Raw genomic sequence first — 22,273 nt, forward strand, 5'->3', positions numbered from 1 at the left:
ACTGGTTAATAAAAAAGGACAAACATCTGTAATGTTTTTTTAAATATTTTATTTTAACTTTTTCATTACTACTTATATCGTTTATTTATTTCTTGTTTCCTTCCTCACTGGGCTATTTTTCCCTTGTTGGAGCCCTTGGGCTTAGAGCATTTTGCTTTTCCAACTAGGGTTGTAGCTTGGCTAATAATAATAATAATAATTTGATTTTATATTGCAATGTTAAGTTTGGACTGTTTACATTTTAGTTATATATTTCAGTTGTATGATAAAGACAATAACAATAGATCTAACGTTTCAAGATTGATGGCATAGTGTAAACTAATGATATGCGAGTTGCATTATACTCTACAATTAGTCTCGAGTACAGCTCTGGCAAAGAATTCCAAAATGTGCAGAGACATTTTTTCTATGCCTGCATTACCCTTTACCTATATCGATTGCCTGTATAATTTGCTTTTACAGTCGGGGTCAACTTTGTCATGAAATTACAGTTTTATGTAGGTGGTAACCTGCGTATTGATAGGATTTGAGCATATTTTTTTTTTCTTGTTCTTGACTTTATGTAGCTATTACTATTCTGTTTCAGTGCCTTGGTGGAATGTGTTGTGGTTCCCCTCCAGGAAAGACTGGAAGAATGGCGGAGGTCCCACCATACACTGGATAAAGATCACACTAAAGGTAAAGAACGATTATATTTTAGTGTCGCTCATATCAAATTATTTGATTTCTGAGAGAGAGAGAGAGAGAGAGAGAGAGAGAGAGAGAGAGAGAGAGAGAGAGAGAGAGAGAGAGCGCTCTCATATCAAATGATTTGATTTCTGAGAGAGAGAGAAAAGAGAGAGAGAGAGAGAGAGGAGAGAGAGAGAGAGAGAGAGAGAGAGAGAGAGAGAGCGCTCTCATATCAAATGATTTGATTTCTGAGAGAGAGAGAGAGAGAGAGAGAGAGAGAGAAGAGGAGAGGAGAGAGAGAGAGAGGAGAGAGAGAGAGAGAGAGCGCTCATATCAAATGATTTGATTTCTGAGAGAGAGAGAGAGAGAGAGAGAGAGAGAGAGAGAGAGAGAGAGAGAGAGAGACGAGAGAGAGAGAGAGAGAGAGCGCTCATATCAAATGATTTGATTTCTGAGAGAGAGAGAGAGAGAGAGATGAGAGAGAGAGAGAGAGAGAGGAGGAGAGAGAGAGAGAGAGAGAGAGAGAGAGAGAAAATATCCTGGTTTTCAGAAGTGGAGAGAGAGAGAGAGAGAGAGAGAGAGAGAGAGAGAGAGAGAGAGAGAGAGAGAGAGAGAGAGAGAGAGAGAGAGAGAGAGTATTATTCTGGTTTTCAGAAGTGAAGTACTGAATTGAGATTTTCGGTGTTTATTAGCGCATACAAGAGTTGAGATACCTGTGCAAAATAATTAGATTTGCACGTATGTTGGGAAAAGTGACAATTTTTAATTATGAGATTAAGAAAATCAATGATCTGATATTCAGACATTGAAGGGCCGGCTTTAAGACTTATTGATTTCTTTTGTAGCTTTTAGAATATTTGTATTTAAAGACTGCAATTTTTAAAGCATTTTTATCCTTGATATATATGATAAAGTAAAGGCGGTTAATCTTTGGTGTCGCTTTTGATAAGAGGACTCGCGATCAAATATTAATTTAAAAGAAGAGTACTGTGTAAAGTACGTATTCAGGTACTTTATTATGAAGACAGCAGGAAATACAGAAGACGAGGTATATAAATATCAAGATATTTGTATCTAATTTCGAAATAATTATTTGGATGTGTAACATTGTACAGTTGGATACATGAATTCCTGGTACACCTTTATCTGAAATAATGCATCCAGACACAACCTTACTGCACAGAGAGTTTCTGTGTTTTTGTCCCACCCACCATCTTTTTACACTATCTGTTTGGGTACTTGTTGCGAAGCAAGGGTGTCACAGGGTCCACTATTACAGAGCGAGGTGTACCAGGGACGTCTGTGCCCAACTGTACATTAAACTGTCGCTAACTAGGGTTTTGTTTAGTGACACTTCATTTGATGATAGGTCCAAGTAAAGCGTGTTCATACTGAAATATTAATTTATGTTTCATTTAAATCTTAATTATTTTATGTCATTACTGTTTGTTAAAGATTCGAAACTATAAAAATGAAAGATGGAATTGATGTATTGAAGTTAGCTGAAAACAAGAATAATTCAATTAATATTTTCCAAAATGTAATGAACAAGAGGTATATGAATTAATTTTGTGCTGTGGAAAACTATGATAAATTATTTCATTTACAGAATTCATAATTTATTTGCTATGCATGCGAGCTATTAAAATGTAAAGGGAAGTTTCACGATTTTGTTATGGTTCTTTATTTAGAACTTTGATGACAGTGTCTTTTTTGTATTTTTATTTAAAATTAGTTTTCATGAAAATAAATTGTTTGTTGTTATTCTGAGATTGAATACTGAGTTTTATCGTAATCTGTGAAATGTCAAATGAAAAATTGAAATTAGCATAACAAAATCTACTATAATTTTCCATGAAAAAAAAAACAAAAATATTTGCTAGAGATGAAATATGGAGTTGCTATTTTTCACAGTGTATTACTGATATATATTCTTTCCAATGGTGCATAGTTTGGTTACCTGTATATTGATTTTAGCAATAGGGTAATAGAACATATAATTTTAATTATTTATAATATAGGTTTGCTACAGTATTAAGTGTAATCTAAATACTTTTTACTTAGCTATGGGAAGCCGAAGACGATTTTTTTTCTTTAATGTTGTGCTGAAGGAATGCAATGTTATTGAGAGAGGCTGGTCATGTGATGTTTCATTACTATAACAAGTATAAATAGACTAGGCTAAATACATTAGTGTTCCAATGGTACTTGGAAGAGGTTAATTACCAAGAGTAATATTGTAACCATTCACAGAATGTAGTTTTAGTCAAGATGTTATGTTACATTCTTTCTGTGTAGTTCTTTGTTTGATTTTATAAATATAATTTTCATGTTTTTTTTTTTTTTATTTGTAGAGTACAGGAAAGCTCGGACTGAAATAAAGAAAAGGACAGAAAATGCTGCTAGACTCCAGAAGAAAGCAAAGAAGGCTGGGAAGAACTCTGAACTCAATAAGGTAGGCAGTTTTAATGTAGTTGTCATCAGTTTTTACTGATTTATTGTAAAGTATTGGGGTTGGTCTCTTTGTTATATTATTTACCTGTGAATTTTTTTTATACGGGCATTCTCAACCATATAAACATAGAAACTTTCAATAAAAACTCTTTACATATTTATATACAAAGAGCATTAACGAATAGCATTAACGTCTTTCGTTTGGTCATCCTAACTTTAACCCAGGATGCTCAAACTTCAGTATTTTGAATGTAAACATTTTATCTGGGCTTACCATCTCAAGTACTTTATAGTTAAAGAAGTTGTGTTGTTACTTTGTATATCCATATTCTTGACATGGTTTAACCAGGAACCTTAAAAAAATTTATCATTTGAGTGACGAAAGACTTCAAAGTGCTCCCAGGGTTAAGACCAAGTTCATGATTTTGGAAAAAGAGTTCCACTACTTTTACCATCTCATAAACATACTGAAATTCTTAAAATTTACTTGAGAACTATCCCTGTGGTGGCCCAATGCCTGTTAATATTTTGCCATGCTCTTGGCCTTCATAATTACTTTATTACAGTGGTGATGGTTTTGGATTTCAGTATTAGTGGCAAGGCTTTACAGCTGTTGAATTTTATGGCAGTGCAGATGGCTGGTTGATTTTTAAATTTTCAGTACATTGTTACTCATATCATGATGGAAACTTTGGAACCTAATCAGATAGGATATTTAGATACTTTGGAAGACAGCAAAGAAGTTTCTTAAACGTGCAAAACCCTTTGCAAGGAAAAAAAAAACCATGATTCTAGTACAGTTTAGATCTGCACACAGCACTGTTATATTGAAGGAGTTGAATTTTCACATTTAAAATGCATTCTTCATTGATATGTTGTAGTAAGATTTTCTTAGGAAATTCACAATAACTTGTAAACTATGCCTTATGCAGTACCCATAAACTGAGAAATTAAGTGTGGGTAATTTACACTTGCTAATCGGAATGCATTATAATTTTGACCATATAATAACAGAGGGACTTCAACGAGGTATTAGTCACCCCGTCAGTATAATACAGTACTGTACACACAGATTTTAATCTCCCCTCTCTCTCTCCAGCACATCCATCACAATTCTCAAACATCATCATATTATAATTCTTTGCATGATCATATTTGTGGTTTAAACAGACCATCGAGTACAATACAGTATACTGTAGTTTGTAATAATTTTTCCACAGGTATTGGAGTCCACTGTGAATGATCTTCGAGCTCGATATGGGCAATTAGAAGAGATGGAGAGGACAGCTGTACGTCATGCCCTTACGGAAGAAAGGGCTCGTTACTGTGCCTTTGCCCTTGCCCTTAGGCCCGTCCTGGTAGGTTTGGGTTTAATAAATTCTGTAAAAATATTGACTCGTGAATTAATTCCAGTAATATGATTGAGTATTTTTATTTGATTTTGTATAATAGCCCCCGTGCTTTTGAGATAGTTTAATGTATTGCTATCTTTGTATTACTACTTGGAAGTAATAGATTTACATTAATTTTTAAGGATGGCTAAAAGGACATTACTTGGCCAGTTTGCAGTTGCAAAACAAAATTCCCATAACGTACACAAAAGACCACGAACAAAATTATGCCAACAGAAATGAATGCTGTAGTGATATGGTTATTCCCAGTAAAGAAAAAAAATCCTTTTTATATAAGTAGAACCTATGACAAAAATGCTGATATTCTATGAGAAGTGTTAAGTGGTAATCCAAGCAATACTTTTCAGAAGCTGAGACAGTAAACATATTTTTTAAATTCTCTTATTGAAAAGATTAAAAAGTCAGCAGGTCAACCAATTGTTGTTTAGAATATAAGGGGTTCCTTTATGGGGAACGCTCCAATAAAGCTCATATTACTCAATATTTAAAAGTTATAAATTTCCTCCTTTCTTAGATCATTTTGGAAATACTCTCCCTGTTTCTTCTTCTCATTCCATTATTATTGTGCAGTAATTTAATCTACCTGTATACAGGTATTTAGATGTGTTAAGACTGGTAGCTACATCTAGCATGAAGAAAAGTTAATGACTAACCAGTGAATGAGGTAATTTAGTTGGTCAAACACAGCAGTACAAGAAGCAACAATTTTGTCACTTAACAATGAAAGCAACTATGTGACCAGTCCACTGACTCATCAAATAAAGTCTAGATTTCAAAATTCATTAACAACTTCATTGACAGCTGGTTTTTATTACAGTACTTTGAGATAAAAATTGTATTCTCCACCACCTTGATGACCATATTTTAGTCTCTCACAATCTAAAAATGTATTTCCAATTTTTTTTTAGTAGATTTTCGGTAATTTTATTTAATTCAATAAGACTAATTTTAGGCAATTTTAATCTGTTGCATAGTTCAAATTACATGTATTCTTTCTTGTCTTTTATGTATACAGTAGTTTTCTTTTGTGATGGATTAAACCCTTATCCACAGGAGGAGGAAGTTGGTCTAGTAAGTGAATTGGGTCATTTACAAGAAGTGATGACTCAGCTGGAAAAACATTCAGCTGATCCTCACACTCTTCCACCAGCTAGTGAGCAGGTAAGTCTGTGGCATATTACTCTTACATGCTTAGAAACCAGAAATCTAGTATATGGTACTAATGTAATATCTCTGATTTAACTAACCAATGGAGTAGTCTTTATTGACGTCGTGCACTGCCAACAGTGTTATTTTTGGCTATACTGTACTTTTTAACACCGTGTTTATGCTATATCTTAGGATGGACTAACAGGATAAAATGGTAGCTTGCTAAATAGCTGTGCTGATGTTTAAGAGTACATACAAGAAATGTTTGATACTATTTAGCACTAGAAAATATCTTATGGTGTCATACTGATTTTTATCTCTTATTCTTGTTTCATATATACAGTCAATATATTTCTTTCCTTTAGTTGATATTCTAACTTTCTGTGGCAAGGTAGTTATGTTTGTAGAATTCAGTCTGTGTGAAGCGGAACTAATGATTGTCGACTTGTAAGAAATAATGAATTTCATATATTAAGATATTCTTATAGCCAAAATAAATTTGAACATTGAAGGGTCTACTCTATTTAATAGATCTAATGAATTTAGAGGGTATTCGTACTATACTGAGAAAGCTTTTAGGTTTAATAGTTAACATACTTTATAGGAAGTCAGTAGCCACTATTTGTCTTTAAAGCATACTCCAGTCATTTGTTAGGGAACCAGCTACAGCCGTGCTTTTGCGTTGCTAAACATACAAAAGCTTTTATCTTTATTTATGGAAGAGGAAATTACTTTTTTTTTATCTCGCCCCACATCCTCCCTTATTTACAGCATATACTGTACTCTCATTTCTAGGAATAATAAAATTTAAAAATCTAGGCTGTTCCTCTGGCAATAGTAACTGTAATGAAAAACTCACTGTTTAGGTAACCCCGTTTAGATAGACAATATAAACATAAGAGTGGAACTATTTTCCTTTACTTTGTATAATATGATTCATATCTATGGAATGATTTTTATGTGATTGGTATACATTATGGTTAGGTTCACTCAGCTGTTACCAAAGTGCATTGGGTAGTTTTTGTATAGTATCATTTCATTTGAGGTCTACAGTAGGTTCAGCTATCTTTGATTTTTTCACAATTGTTAAATTTGCTAATTATTTTATTTTGAGTGATTTATTCTAATATCCCGGAACTTGCATGGTGAAAACTCACATGGGGAAGGTTATAGAGTTGGGACTAATTATGTTATGGGAGGCAATAGTTGGATAATATACATTGTTTACCCGTGTGCTGGTATATAAAAAGGATAATTTATCAAATCTCTATATTTTGCAACATAACCCAAGTAATATTCATTTGCATGCGAAGGTCATACGGGAGTAATTTGATATACATGATACAAATATTTTGATTGAATGTTATAGCATGTCAAAAATAATGTGGCTATAGGTATTTATTTTAATATTGTATGTAGATTTGTACAGAGGAAGTGTTATCAAGGGAGATTGGAATTGTTGTAATTCGTAAAGAAAACACGTCACAGTAAGTGTTGGTTACAGGTGCTGCTTGATATTAAAGGTGGGGACACCCAGTGGTCCTGGCAAACACCCCCATCGTCCCCATCATCACTAGGGTCTCGTAAATCCTCCATGTGTTCTATTTCTTCCTTAAATTCGTCTTCATCCTCTTCAACTCACTCACCATCGCATCATAACCGCACTCGCTCTGTCAGCCAGGTATGTGCAAATAGCGGTAGCTTGCCTGTATAGATTAATATAATTATCAGTAACTTTAATTGGCTTCACTCTCCATTTTATGAGGTAAGTTCTATTCTAGTTTTTATTGAAACAAAATTATAGATTTTTGCTTTGCCCTGTCAAGTTTGTCTTGTTGTTTGCATTACTTTCACTGTCGTTGTGTAGTGAGAAACTCTCCTTGTGTACCCCTTTATTTTTATTTTAATTTGACCTCTATGTAGTAGGTCAAAATATGTCTTTCTTTCTTTCTTTCATTTCTCTGTCTAGAATGGTTAGAGATCCTTGTACAGTAGTCTAATGTATGCTTATTTTGTAGGGAAGTTCATAAGAACTTTTTGTCCCTTATCCTGAATTTTGTTTTAGTTCATACCGAGATTTTTATTAATTGCATTGAAATTTTTTATTTTATCAATTTACTTCATATTACAGTTTAAATGTGTATTTATGGTTTTGAATACAGGTATATATATATATTTCTTCATGTTTTATTTTTTGTTTTGATATCTATCCTGAACTATTGTAGTGTAGAAATTTCAACTTGAACAATAATAAGGACTTCAATTTTATTTTTTCAAGGCTGCTCTATTATATTCTGTTTTGTAAGTAGTAGCATACTATTATCATCTATAGGGCACCAGGCTGGTGAGTGTATCATCGCAGGACTCGGGTTTTACATCGCAGGACATGCTCTGCCACCCCCCTCATCCTCACATCTCGACCAGTCTTCAGGTAGTTAGCTATGTGGGGTTTGCCACTTAACTGTTGGGAAGCTTGCTAATAGAGTACCCAGCAAGGTACCCTCTTTTTCAATGTTTTTGTTTTAAACGATATACATTGTTGTTGCTTATTGTTCATCTTGGCTCCAGTTTTCTATTTTATGTTGAAGGTTTAATAGTGTGAAATTGTGCTTTTATCACTCACTTACACTTGCTAACATTGTTGTATCAAAGCTTGAAGTTTTAATCCCTCATATTTACCTGTTGGAGCAAATAACCTACTGACATGTTTCTGAGATTTACCATATTAATCATATCTCTGTTCTCCTTACCTAGGCAATCGAATTTGAAGCTTATTATTGGGACCTTATTATTAAAGTAAAGTATTTTATGCAGCTTGTGTTAATACTTTTGAATTCTTAGTGTATTTTGTTTGTGTAAATTTTAGAATATGGATAGCTGTTAGTTGAGTGACTAATGCTAGTATTCACATGAACATGTTTGCTAGACATAGTCTTGTTCAGTTAGATGATTTGAGCTTTAGCAACTAACACTTTTGGATAGTATTTTATGTAGCAGAGAAAACTAGCTTTAAAGCCTACTCCATTTTTGCTGGTGAATTATCATTCCATAGTTACTCTTAATGGGAGTAAACACTGACTGAGAGTAAATGTTGATTAATCTGTTATAGATGTTAATACAGTACAGTAATGGGGAACATTAAATAACACAGTTTAAGGTGTTTTAAGTAATGCTAGAAATGAGAAAAAAAAAAAGTTTGGACAGAATGTGAGGGCTCTTGGTATATTTAGTAGGGATAATACGAAGGACCTCTGCTACTTGACTTTGTATCAAGATTTTTAACTCTTGCATTGCTTGGTCTTAGTAATTGGGGGGAAAAAACTCCACATTGGGTGTATTCCACTCTTAATTTTAAAGAATATTATGGTTACTAGAGAATATTGTACTGTACACACGCATTTCATGGGTCGTAATGGGTGCCTTTCTACTGTAATATTGGGTAATTTAAATGGAAAGTGGTTAAAATAAGAATTAGATGTTGTAAAATGTTCTTGTTATTATGGTCAGTCGGTGTTCATTCTTTATATTTAAATGCTTATTAGGTACCACTGCTGTATGAGAGTTAATGCTAGAGAACAAAAGGATATTTTCGTCAAGAAAACTTTTTTGCACTGTAAATCATGTGGAAAGCTGTTCTTAATATGTTCCAATGATAATTTTTTTCCTAGATATTTCCATGTATGTTATTGTTCCTGTGTGGCTCTTTAATTCAAGTTAATGCTCATGCTCTTGTCAATTTGTGTTATAGAAGACTTTGTAATAAGTATATGTAAACTTGCACCCTAATCATAGATTTAGTTTCCATGAAGATGATAGTGATATTAAGTTTCTAGTCTTACATTTTTATTCCAATTTATTAAGTTGTTAGATTTTTTGGCTTGGCATTATTTTTTAGTGTTTTAATGTCAAGATGATAATAGTAGATGCGGAATGCAAGAGTTAATTACCATACCATGATGGTTTTCTGTTTTATAGCTATGATTTTATATTTAGAATAGTCAGTGATGCAAAAATGCATTTAAAAACCAGGTAATGAATGCACAAAGTTTGTGTACATCCATGAAGCTCTGAAGTAATAAATGTAGGTGAAGCTTAAAGAAAAATAAATAGATATTAAGAACTATTACATTAATTTGGTGATCATAAAAAAAAGTGTAACATACTGAAGAAAATAAAAGTATTGAAAGAACTCATGACCTGGACTGAGAGTCAAATAGTAGGTTAGATCATTCACCTTGACATTTATTCAATGTCTCGTCTGCTCTTTAGAAAAGAAAAATGTGAATACAGTAAGTGAAAGTAAAGTAAGTAGTGTTAACCTACAATTAGTAAAGTAATGACATGCATGTTAATATTTCCATAAATGATTAAGTACCTGTGACCAAGAAATCCTGTATAAAGGTAATTGGAAAAATGGTGATTATTAAAATGTGTTCGACTTTTGTCTGGATTAAAGAAAATACTGAATTATATATTGCATCGACGAGGTATTTAATCAGATTTTAATATGATAGGAATGCTTGTAATACCAATGGGAGATAAAAAAAAAGACTGAATTGTATTCCTCATAACTATAGATTACCAAGCCATAAGGTGTTAATTCCCATTTTGCAATGAAGTGTTTTCCTTCAGATAGAGAGAGATTTGAGTTTAAAGATCTTTAACATATTCAAGAAAGCTATTTGTCTTGTTAAACATGTTTGCTGGTAGACAATCATCTTCAATTCTTGCTTTAATTTGTTTGTTTGACAGAGACTATATTTCCATTGGTTACAAATTTGAAATAAAAAAAGTTTTATAATTTATTAGGTTATAATAAGTTTTTAAGAATAAGGATTTAGGTACCTAGCAGGAAGGTAAAGTATGCTGGGTTATAGTAGATGCCGGGGTGAGAGAATAAAGGGAACTAATGTTAATGAGTAAAATGTAAGCCATTGATTTATTATTAAAAATGGAAGAGCCTTAATGAGATAATCCTTGCACTTACTTGGGTAGAATTGCTTTATTTATACTCTATATTTTATCAATGTACAGTACTGTATTTTGTCAATACAGTGCAGTTTATAGGGAGTACTATACGTGTTATTTGAAGATTTATATAAGGTTTGAATTATTATGCATTTATCCAATGCCATTGAATTTTCCCCAATCAGTTTATCTACTAGTGCCATTAATGATCAAATATCTTAATGGTGATAGTTTTATGTATTATTTAGTAATTTTCTCTTATTCATAAACTAGATGATTGTTAACTTGTTCTCAATTCTCATTATTAAATAGCCATTGCTTCATTTACATTTCAATTTAGTGACCCATGAATTTATAAAAGGGAAAATATAGATTGTATAGAAGAAAGTAAAATGGTTTTAAAGAATATTCTACTTCCAAGATATCTATTTCATCACAGTACAGTATATTAGTCAGCTTTAGACTGGAAAATTGATTCTGATAAATCTCAAATCTTATTCTTAACCCTTTTACCCCCAAAGGACGTACTGGTACGTTTCACAAAAGCCATCCCTTTACCCCCATGGACGTACCGGTACGTCCTTGCAAAAAAATGCTATAAAAATTTTTTTTTGCATATTTTTTATAGTTTTTTAAGAAACTTCATGCATTTTCCAAGAGAATGAGACTAACCTGACCTCTCTATGACGAAAATTATGGCTGTTAGGGCAATTTAAAAATAATATACTGCAAAATGTGCTTGAAAAAAAATAACCCCTTTGGGTTAAGGGTTGGAAATTTCCAAATAGCCTGGGGGTTAAAGGGTTAAAAGTTGTATGTCTAACCTTGATAAGAAATTGTTAGGTCCGTTGATTGGTTTCTTAGTATCTGTATGATTGATATTCGAGGTGAAATATGAAATTCAAAGGTTCTCTTCATTATATCCACTCTGTTTGTATTAATGGAATAACCCCGACCAGTCATTAATAGGAATTTTATAGATTATATGAAAGGGCACAAGTATGAGTTCTTGATGTAATACAGCAAGATATGATTCAAAACCTCAAGTACTTGAAACATTTACATTCTTGAAAATTAATTTTCATATGCTAGATCATCATTAGAATGATGCTTAGATGTACCCACATTTTGACGATGCTCAAATACTGTACATTGTAATGTTACCAAAGATCAGAGAAGCTCCATTTGAGGTGATTTACAAAGAAGTAAAATGGAGTAGAATAAAGAGTAACGAACATTATCTTTTGAAGAAAGTTCTGTAGTTGTCTTAGATATACTGGGACTGCTAAGCTACTATGATTCCTAAATTTGTTTAAATTTATATTTTAAGATACTTGTACACACTCTTTGAATTCTGTTGTCTTCATGTGATATTAATTTTTTTTTTTGATTGGCTAATATAGTTTTTTTTTATGGAATCGATTATAATTTTTGATGATAGCAAATTTATTTATATAATGCCATGTTTTACACAATGAATGGTAAATGATGCTATGGTTTTACTTGTAGAGTGGAGTAGGTGATATTGGATATCCTTAATGATAAAAAATTAGTTTTTATGAACCACTATTAGCCTAGCTATTTTTAGTTACATTTGAAGTCTTAATTTCATTTTTGTTTTGATGTAGTTGAAAATTTTGATTATTTAATACATTGTGCCTTTCTAATGAATGAATCAATTGTTCAATGGTTTATGATAAATAATTGGTCTTAGAGCATGAAAAAGGAATTGATTTTTGTAATGTAGCTATGTAGGATAGTTACTCCACAAATTTGTACATGAATTCAAATGACCCCTTGGGTTCCTTTGCTTGGGGTTAAGCTTAAATCTTTTCCATTCCTATAATAGAGAAAACTTTTATGTAATAAATTCTCATCATTAGTTAGCTTTTTGGAGTATCAATGTAAGCTAAAGAGGTTTACTACTCTCCTTGCAGCAAATGTAATTTTAATTTTTGCGCTCTAGTGGTAAAGGAATAACATGTTTATTATATGCGGATATCCACAGAATTGTTTATCGGATGCTAATTTTCCTATATTAAAGTACAGTAAATTCTCGGGATGCTTTTCAAGTACAGTATATGTATCTGTTTATTATTGTAAATTATGAATGGGTTTTAATTCTCCCCTTTACATTAGTTAGTGGTTATTTCTGCAGAAAATAGTAAACGATATATGTAAGTGTTGTGGTTGCTCACCACGGTTAAGCTTTTATTTATCTGTTAATAGCGTGGATTGGTGGTGTCCATTATCAATGTTCTAAGTTATTATCAGGGCCAGTCAACTCATTTTTGCTTGAAATTTAAATGTAATAACCTCTAACATAAGAACTTCCTTCATCTTGGTGGAAACATGAGATTCACATGTGTAACAAATTATATTAGGTACTTTGAAAAAATTGGACTTCCATGTCAGAACATCATGCCAGAGCATCATATCATTAAACAGAGTTGACAATATTCAAGATAACCTTTACCTCAGTGATTGTATTAGCATCACAAAATAAATCTGAAATTACATATGAAAAAATTGTCTTGGCCAACAGATCAAATACAATACTCATTTCATAAATTACATAATTTTACTGTGCTGTAAGAATTTTGAATTTAAGGAAACTTACAATTCTTGTATTTTGAAGTGTTTGAGGAAACTTGAACTGCAGTTGCAAGAGATTTGTGATGAATTTTAGTGTCAAATATATTGTGAAAACTTTGTGTACCGATTGAGGTCTTAATAGTAGTGTATTGGCTAGCTATTCTCAGTATGATAAATATTTTTGTCAAGTATGAAAGTCATAGCGTCGCTTCACTTCATTCACTTTCTGCTTGCTTTTATGGAATAACCCTGACCAAACATTAACATAGTAAAAACTTGAGTTGCTTTTGTTAGGCTGTACACATTTGGGGATTTTGAGCATGTTAATTTTTCCAATTCAGTATACAGTAGTAGATTGGAAAGTGTACACATTGCATAACCTTTATATAATCAGAAGACACTGTCCAAAAATATTTCCATGATGGATTATCTTTAAATTAGTCACCTGTGCTATATTCTTTTAGTATAGTATTGTCCAAGCGTCATGAATACTTACATTTCTTGAAATTATACAGTACTGTCATGTATTCCTGGGGTAGTGTGTTTTGACTTGACGATAAACTAATGCTAGCAGCTTATTTCACTTTAAAATCTTGAATAGTACAGTAATATATCTCTTGGACTGTTAATCAGTTACTGTTAAGAGTATTTAAACTGAACTTAATACTTTGATTTTTATGAAATAATTTTTTGATAATTCTTGAAATCAAATTTTGTCTATATTGGCACTACAATGCAATATTTACAATTTAAGCTTATTCATACCTTGTTTATGTTGTTTTTTCAGCAGTCATATTACAACTTACCAATGCAGCTATATTTGATATCTTGCTAAATCACACTTTCAAATGCACACCGTCACATGCAGTTTTATATTATGAACACATTGTATGTTTTTATTATAAGTATGTTTTCATCCTACGTTGAGAAAGGTTATGCACTGCTTTTCAAAGAAAAAAAAACTTATCTAATATCACATTACTTTTCAGGCATCTGGATTATCAGAGCAGTCTTGTGGGTCTGATGGTAGCACTCCCTCACCTGCTACTTCTACTGCCACATGGCCAAACCTTACTGATCCAACACTTCACCACAAAGCTGCTCCACCACTTTCAGACAGACCACACACCATTTCTTCCGGTAGGGTTTGGTTATTTGTTATAGTAATACTAGTGAAAGACCAGTAAATTTATATTTGTCTTGAAAATAACATTTCATTAACTATTATTCTGTTCAATAATAGATTTGGAGCTTTTACTTTCAAAACATCAGGTTTTACTTTTAAGAGCATATAGAACTAAATTTTTGTCATTTATTAATTATTTTTCAATGTGAACCTTTTCCATGATAAATCATCATGTCATGATATTGTTAAGAGGCTAGTTTTCACCCATGTTGTCAGAAGTCAGACATATCGGAATCAGTGTTAGTAAGGTATAACAGGAAATCAATGTTGAATAAATTTGAGATAAATTGTGTAATTGTTCTTGTGACCCATTGTTGATTTAATGAGAGATTGAAGGTTTAAAGCAAATTTCCAAGCATTGGTTTATGTGATGAAATTACTAGGTTTCATACCCATAAGTAAAAGTAACAAAACAAAAAGTGCTTACGGGAGCCTTGTTTTCCCCAATAATTGGAGAAAAGTATGTAAGAGCAATTAAAGAGTAGAAAATAAAAGGTACATAAATAGATTTATAAAGAATTTTTGAGGATTACAAAGTACCAAAATATACTACAGAGTTTAAATTTATATTCTTGTATGGCTAGTTTAAGTTCATTAGAATTTGTACTCTTAATAAATTTCAAGTCAAAATCTTTGATTTTCAGCTTATGAGAAAGGACGGGATAGACCTCCGCTGACAGTTTACACTTTCCAGCCACCTGAAGGACGAAGTGGCCCTGCATCTCCTCAGATCAGCTCTCAGCCCTGTAGCCCTGTTTGTTTAGAGGTATAAAATATTGTCATCCATAATCTAATTTCCAGACAATTTGTTTAGATTTTTTGCATATCCTGTTAACACAGATACAGTACCATTAATTTCAGCACTGTAACCCCAGGACTAATTTTGTATGGTGATATTTTGCCTATATTTGGTGATTCATTACTTATACGATGATATTTCACCTAGGGCTTTAAGGATTTTCATTTTTAGGAAATTTCATTGATGCAAGATTTATATATTAATTTACCTGTGAAGTCAGTTTGGCATCTGGACATGTCTTGGTACATAGAAATTTTATGATGTGATTATAACCCTGTACTTCTGCAGTCTATTTATTGTGGATGAAATTATAATACCCTTGGCCTAGCAATTGAAGATTGGCAAGATGTGGATTCAGCAGTGACTTTAAAACCATTTCTTTATAAGAATTTATTACAGTATTTTATATAAAAGTTTTAAGATTACCTTTCAGTAGAAGCATAATACAGCTACTGTTATGCCAGTGTATCAAGATGTACACATAATTCAAGCATGACTTAAAGATAATAAACACCAGAATATAGAATTTTCTCCAGGCTTTTGCTACTGAAAGGATCTAAAATTTAAGCATTCTTAATAATCACGTTATGAAGAATTTCAATGAGTATGCATAGTCATATTTTGTCTTGTATAGGACTTATCCAAAATATTTGTCCATAAATGGGAACTGAAAATTTTAGCAAAGTCAACTTATGGAGTTTGGACTGGTCAGTAGGAAGATGTTAAAGTGAGTACAGGGTAAAGGGAACAGTAGGAGGCTTTGCTTTCAGCATCACAATAGACTGTACTATAGCTTTTTGACAACAGCAATTCTTCCGTCCTTTCTTTTGAGACAAATTAGTTTTGGTTTTACAAGATACAGCTCACAGTTAATTTGGGAGTACTGTACATATTTGGCATTATTAGTCATATTTGATTCCCAATGTTCACTACAAGAGCCTAGGAATGGGATTATTAGGAGCAGGTTATTGGTCCCATGCCTATGCCAACACCAGGTAACAGTTTGAATTTGCCGGTGGCATCTGACATACATGGGTTGTCACATCCAAGTACAGTGTACTGAACATTGAACATTGCTCAATTCAACTTTAAGAGACAGTAGGTATCTCTTACCCCACCAGGTAACAGTTTGAATTTGCCGGTGGCATCTGACATACATGGGTTGTCACATCCAAGTACAGTGTACTGAACATTGAACATTGCTCAATTCAACTTTAAGAGACAGTAGGTAACTCTTACCCCACCAGGTAACAGTTTGAATTTGCCGGTGGCATCTGACATACATGGGTTGTCACATCCAAGTACAGTGTACTGAACATTGAACATTACTCAATTCAACTTTAAGAGACAGTAGGTAACTCTTGTGTTATTGTTCTCTGCATCACCCCTTTCCTTCATGTCCCTAGGGTTTATTCTTATTTGGAATCCACATGGAAAGGATCACTACCATTATCATCTTAACTGCATTGCACATCTTGTTGTGATCCTGTCAGCAGAAATCTTTGAATTTCTTGGAAAATAATGCTCTAACTTTGTCCACCTTTTTCAGCTTGAAAGTGGTTGTGTAAGTCCACTGGTAGGACATACAGCTACCATTTCTCGGCGATCATCACGAACTTCGTTACATCACAACCTGTCATCATCAAGTCAGGAAAGCCTTACAGCATCTGTAAGTCATGTTTAATGTTTGGAATTTTTGTTTTAATTCATTATGTCAGGATAAATAGATATTCTCTTGACTTAAGAGTCGTGTTCTTGAGCTGTATGTACAAGTAAGAAAAGAACGCATTCTATATCTAATAGCTATTCTTATTTATGGATTTCATCATCCTTTATATAATTCGTGTTTACATTCTTTCAAGTTTGAATTAGTTACATATATCGTTAAACAGCCATAGTACAGATGAATAAGGAGAATAGTTACATGATGAAAAGTTTTCTTTCCACAGTTAACAAATATACATAAGGGTCGCATACAAAAGGAGAAAGGGGGCAAACTAAACAAAGATTTTGAAATGTGTAGTTACTTTTGGTCTTCACTGAGCTCACCTTCACACCCCCATTCCTACCCACACAATCATCATCCAGTTTTTATCCTATACATGAATAGAAGATGTAAATGGAAGAAAAAGTAAATATTGGAACAATAATGGATGCAATACATATGAAACGTTGCTTACAGTCACCCTTTCATCTTCATGCCTGCTTTTATAGATTGAATTAGATTATAAAATGGTTTACAAATGACAGACATTTAAATTGGTGAGATGCTTGATGGTCCAGTGACTGATCAACAAAGTATGAATAACCCAGGAAAAAATCTTTTACAAAATTAAAGCCTATGTATTTTACTGAAATATATGCAACAATCAATGACTCCATTGGAAAAAGCTATGTTTTATATATACAATACTGCATTTAATTTTTGACTATCTTGAAAATGCAAAGCACCCTGGGTTCATTATGGTTACCTTTTAACCTGGTTACTTTTAAATTACTTTAGATTATTGGGAGTAAATATTTCTTTGGTTTTACATAGTTTAGCACAGCCTCTCATGTTATAATATTGTTTACAGGAACTGCATTATAGTTCAGGTATCTAAATTATAATATATTTAGTTTTTTAATTTAACTAGAATTCCATGGAAATATTATTACCACACATAACTAAATTGGTTAATGATAGACACTGTATTAGTTATTTGAGTAACTTTATCTAAATAGCCCTCCCCCAATCATTTATTTTGAAGGCTCGGGGCCAGCTGTATTCATGGCGACAGTCTTAAGAGAAAATACTGTATATGATTTACATAAAGAATTGAATAACACTATGTAGTTACCATTTTACATTGTTAATGTGGATAAACTGGAAGCTGAAATTTAGTCCAATTTCTGTTATTCCTAAACTTACTTTAGATGTTTGTAGTCCATATATTTTCTTAGATGGCATTACTTTTTATGCTTACAGGAGTTATCTATATAAATGATAAATTGCAGATACAACATGCTGAAATGTGTCATTAAAAAGTGCAAGACACCATGAAATGATCAAGAAGCTTTTAGTAATTTAATAATTAATTTATTCAATCCAAATGACTATCAAAGCCATTATTACCGTAAGGAGTTTTTTAAGTAATGGTTTTATATCTTATGTTATTAGGTTAAGTAAATGTTTACAAACTATTATACTGTTAATTCATTGTAGAAACTATTTGAATTCAAGAACATAACATCCATTCCTTTGGTTCACAGAATTGTTCATTATTCATTAGCACATAGATTGCATTACAGGGATATTGTTGATTTATAATCTGGAGGAATAAGTGTTTTATTTACTTTTCTAGGGCAAGCCAAAGCCTCCGGTGCCAAATCGTTGTTCCTCGCTTGAGCGTCCTGCTGTCCCTGAGAAAAAGCCTACTATTCGTAGCCAGCAACAACATGAGGAGCAACATGCTCATAAAGTAGCTCTTCAATACAGTTCAGGGAAACTCATGCCAATGGTACCAGACTTTAATGTGGCTGCTCCAGATATGAGTAAGTTACACTTCAGTACATAACTCTGTACTGTAATTTGTTTCTGACTTGATATCAGTCATTCTTTAAGTAGACACCCCTTCGTGAAATTCAAAACTATTAGTTCTAATATACAAGTCTTTTTAAAGCTTACAACATTTCTTTTCTATCTATAGATTATTGTAATAATTGATAGCATCCACATTTATTCATGCTACCTTTATTACTATATTTGAGACCAGACATATGAAGCTCTTTCCTTTGCAATATTCAATATAAGTGAAATTTACCATATCCACAGGTCAATACTCAAATATTGTTGGTGTCTTTAGAATATCTTGAAGTGGATGGCTTTGAAGAGGAAATTAGGTTCATTTCTGTATAGTTTTGATAAGTTACTCTTTGTTAGTAAAACTCCTATAAGCCAAACTAAATAAAAAAATTGCAAATGTCTGATATCTAGATTTTTTCAATTGCATGGTACTTAATTTTTTTTTTAATGGTAATCAAAAATTAATTGCTTATTCCTTTTTCAGAAGTACTATATGATGTAAACCACTAAAATAATTTTATTGTTATAAAGAAATTTGCTAGTTGAAAGAGTAAATATAATGCTTACTTTAAATGCCTTGTTAAGGATAATGCAGGCTTAAAGAGGTAAATAATGCTTGCCATTACAGTTGTACCTCAGCCAGTGTATAGTAACATGGCAGAGTTATGTGGCAGCAATTATGGAGAAACCGTAGAGGTAGATGGTTTATCCCATACATCAGTGACATCAAGTGGCTATGGTTCACAGCCACATGTGCCTCAACAAGATGAACCTCCTGCCACTATACATGAAGGTAAACCCTGCCAGGAAAACCATCTCTTTTATTCGGCATTGATTCTTTTTTTTTTTTTTTTAAATGTAGTACTGTATCTGTATTTGCTTGCAGAATGTACAGTTGTGGGTAGGAAGCTTGGATGTACTCTCCAATCAGTGTTTTCATCACATAATACTATAATTTCCTCCTAAATAATATACAATATATCTTTTTATAATGTGGCTATTGCAAATTCTTAGCATGAGCTAAACAACCTTTTACTCTTAAAATTTCAAATTATATTTTTTATTCAAAATTTTCTTTGAGTACTTGGTAGTAGCTTTTTTCAGAGTTGTGATGGCGCCTGAAGTTTATAGCGTTAAAAAAGATTTACTCATTCATAAGTAGCCTCAGTTGTAATCCAGTAGCAAGAAGACCTGGTTATTATTGTAGTGTTTCTCTTTGTGCCTTGATTTCTTTCCGTAGGAATTTTTTTAGTTTTCCTTTTTAACCCTTTGTAAAATAGTGCATGGTCTTAAATTATTTTGTATGCATCAAATAAGTTATGTTCTTTTTAACTGTTATCTAAAAAATGCCTAGATACTTAAAGGTTTAAATGGAATAGGAATGTATTGAATAATATGTAATAGAACAAAAGTTTAATTCATCAGCATCTCCTCCTACGCCTATTGACGCAAAGGGCCTTTGTTATATTTTGCCAGTCTCTATATTAAGCTTTAAATTCAGTACTTCTCCATTCATCATCTCTTAGTTCATGCTTCATAGTCCTCAGCCATGTAGGCCTGGGTCCTCCAGCTATTCTAATGCTTTGGTAAAATACTTATTAGATTAAATTACTTATTTTTATACTCACCTGGGATTCATATAGCTTCTCAAAGCTGGTTGAATGTCGATGTTTACCCTCATATTAAAAGTTCCCATTTTATTTGTAATTTCCTAGTACTCTAGTGTAGTATTGGGATCATGACTAAGACTATGGCAACCCTACTCTGTGGGTTGATAATATCCTTTTGATTTTAGTCTCCAAATCAATAATTCAACATCCTGTAGACATTACTAGTCACTTGGGAGGAGGGGGCCATTTATATCAATGCCAGGCGAGTATAGAAATATGTAATTTATTATTGGAATTCTGAATGTGTCCATGAACCTCCCTCCCGTGGTATTCGTATTACAGCCTCGCAAAATGAAGAGGTGAGATAGTAAAGGAAAGATTCAAGGACTATAAAGCCCCATTATAATGTTTTAATTCTTTCATCCTACCTTGTTATGAGTATTGTTTTCCTGTCTGGTCTTAAACTGCTGAATCTCATCTTAATTTGTTGGATAAAAAATTCCACTCTTCAGCTACTGACTCTCATCTTAATTTGTTGGATAAAAACTTCTGGTCTATTAAATTTCTTATTCCTGATCTTGATATTAATCTGTGGTACTGTCATTCAGTTAGTTCTTTATGTATACTGCATAAGATTTTCATGACTCTGACCACCCTTTACATTCAGATCTTCCTACACTACTATTCTGTACTAGGTATGCAGTTAATTCCAAGAGTCTTGCCTTCTACATCATAAGGTTCAACACTACACTGTATTCTAGAAGTTTTATTCCAGCTGTTGCCAGATAGTGGAATAGTCTTCCTGATTAGGTAGTTGGATCAGTGGAACTTCAGAAGTTCAAACTTGCAGCAAATGTTTTAATGTTGAATAGACTGACACAAGTATCTCTACATAGTGTATATATGAGTCTATTTTAATGTTTTTGTGGATATTTAGGTATTTTATATTCTTTATTAATAGGTAGTAAGTTGGCCAGGCTTTCATAAAGGTAGTAGGTTGGCCAGGGCACCAGCCACCCGTTGAGATACTACTGCTAGAGTGATATTGGGTTCTTTGACTGGCCAGACAGTACTACATTGGATCTTTCTCTCTGGTTATGGTTCATGTTCCCTTTGCCTTCACATTCGCTGAATAGTCTGGCCTATTCTTTACATATTCTCCTCTGTCCTCATACACCCGACAACAAACAATTCTTCTTCACCCAAGGGTTTAAATACTGCACTGTAATTATTCAGTGGCCACTTTCCTTTTGGTAAAGGTAGAAGAGACTTTTAGCTATGGTAAGAAGCTCTTCTAGGAGAAGGACACTCCAAAATCAAACCATTGTTCTTTAAGTCTTGGGTAATGCCATAGCCTCTGTATGATGGTCTTGCACTGTCTTGGGTTAGATTGCTCTTGCTTGGGGTATAATCGGCACACTATTCTATCTTATTTCTCATCCTCTTGTTTTGTTAAAATTTTTATAGTTTATATAGAAATATTCATTTTAATGTTACTTTTCTTATAAATATTTTATTCCTTTCCTCCCTGAGTTTCCCTGTTGGTCCTAACTGAGCTATTTTCCAACTAGAGTTGTGGCTTAGCAAGTAATAATAATAATAATCAGCCACTCATTGAGATACTAGCATCCTGCTTTTCCAACTAGGGTTGTGGCTTAGCAAGTAATAATAATAATAATAAGCCACTCATTGAGATACTACCGTTAGTTTGACTGACCAGACAGAACTAAATTGGATCTCTCTCTTTGCTTACGGTTTATTTTTCCTTTTCCTATACATACACCTAATGGTGTGGCCCATTTTTTCCATGTTCTCCTCTGTCCTCATACACCTGACAACACTGAGATTATCAAACAAATTCTTCTT

General features: G+C 32.8%; 1 protein-coding gene across 1 annotated transcript in view; it reads left to right on the plus strand.

The window, feature by feature from the left end:
• Nucleotides 1-22,273, plus strand: part of LOC137643295 (serine-rich adhesin for platelets-like) — a 30,022-nt gene that overhangs the window by 676 nt on the left and 7,073 nt on the right. The window contains exons 2-12 of the mRNA XM_068376134.1: nt 587-678; nt 3,024-3,124; nt 4,344-4,481; nt 5,589-5,696; nt 7,189-7,365; nt 8,017-8,115; nt 14,237-14,387; nt 15,078-15,199; nt 16,782-16,901; nt 18,577-18,766; nt 19,426-19,590. Coding sequence (XP_068232235.1) covers nt 587-678; nt 3,024-3,124; nt 4,344-4,481; nt 5,589-5,696; nt 7,189-7,365; nt 8,017-8,115; nt 14,237-14,387; nt 15,078-15,199; nt 16,782-16,901; nt 18,577-18,766; nt 19,426-19,590 — 1,463 coding nt within the window. The remainder of the gene's footprint in view (nt 1-586; nt 679-3,023; nt 3,125-4,343; nt 4,482-5,588; nt 5,697-7,188; nt 7,366-8,016; nt 8,116-14,236; nt 14,388-15,077; nt 15,200-16,781; nt 16,902-18,576; nt 18,767-19,425; nt 19,591-22,273) is intronic.

The sequence above is a fragment of the Palaemon carinicauda genome, chromosome 6 (assembly GCF_036898095.1).
Source record: "Palaemon carinicauda isolate YSFRI2023 chromosome 6, ASM3689809v2, whole genome shotgun sequence".
NCBI classification, from domain to species: domain Eukaryota; kingdom Metazoa; phylum Arthropoda; class Malacostraca; order Decapoda; family Palaemonidae; genus Palaemon; species Palaemon carinicauda.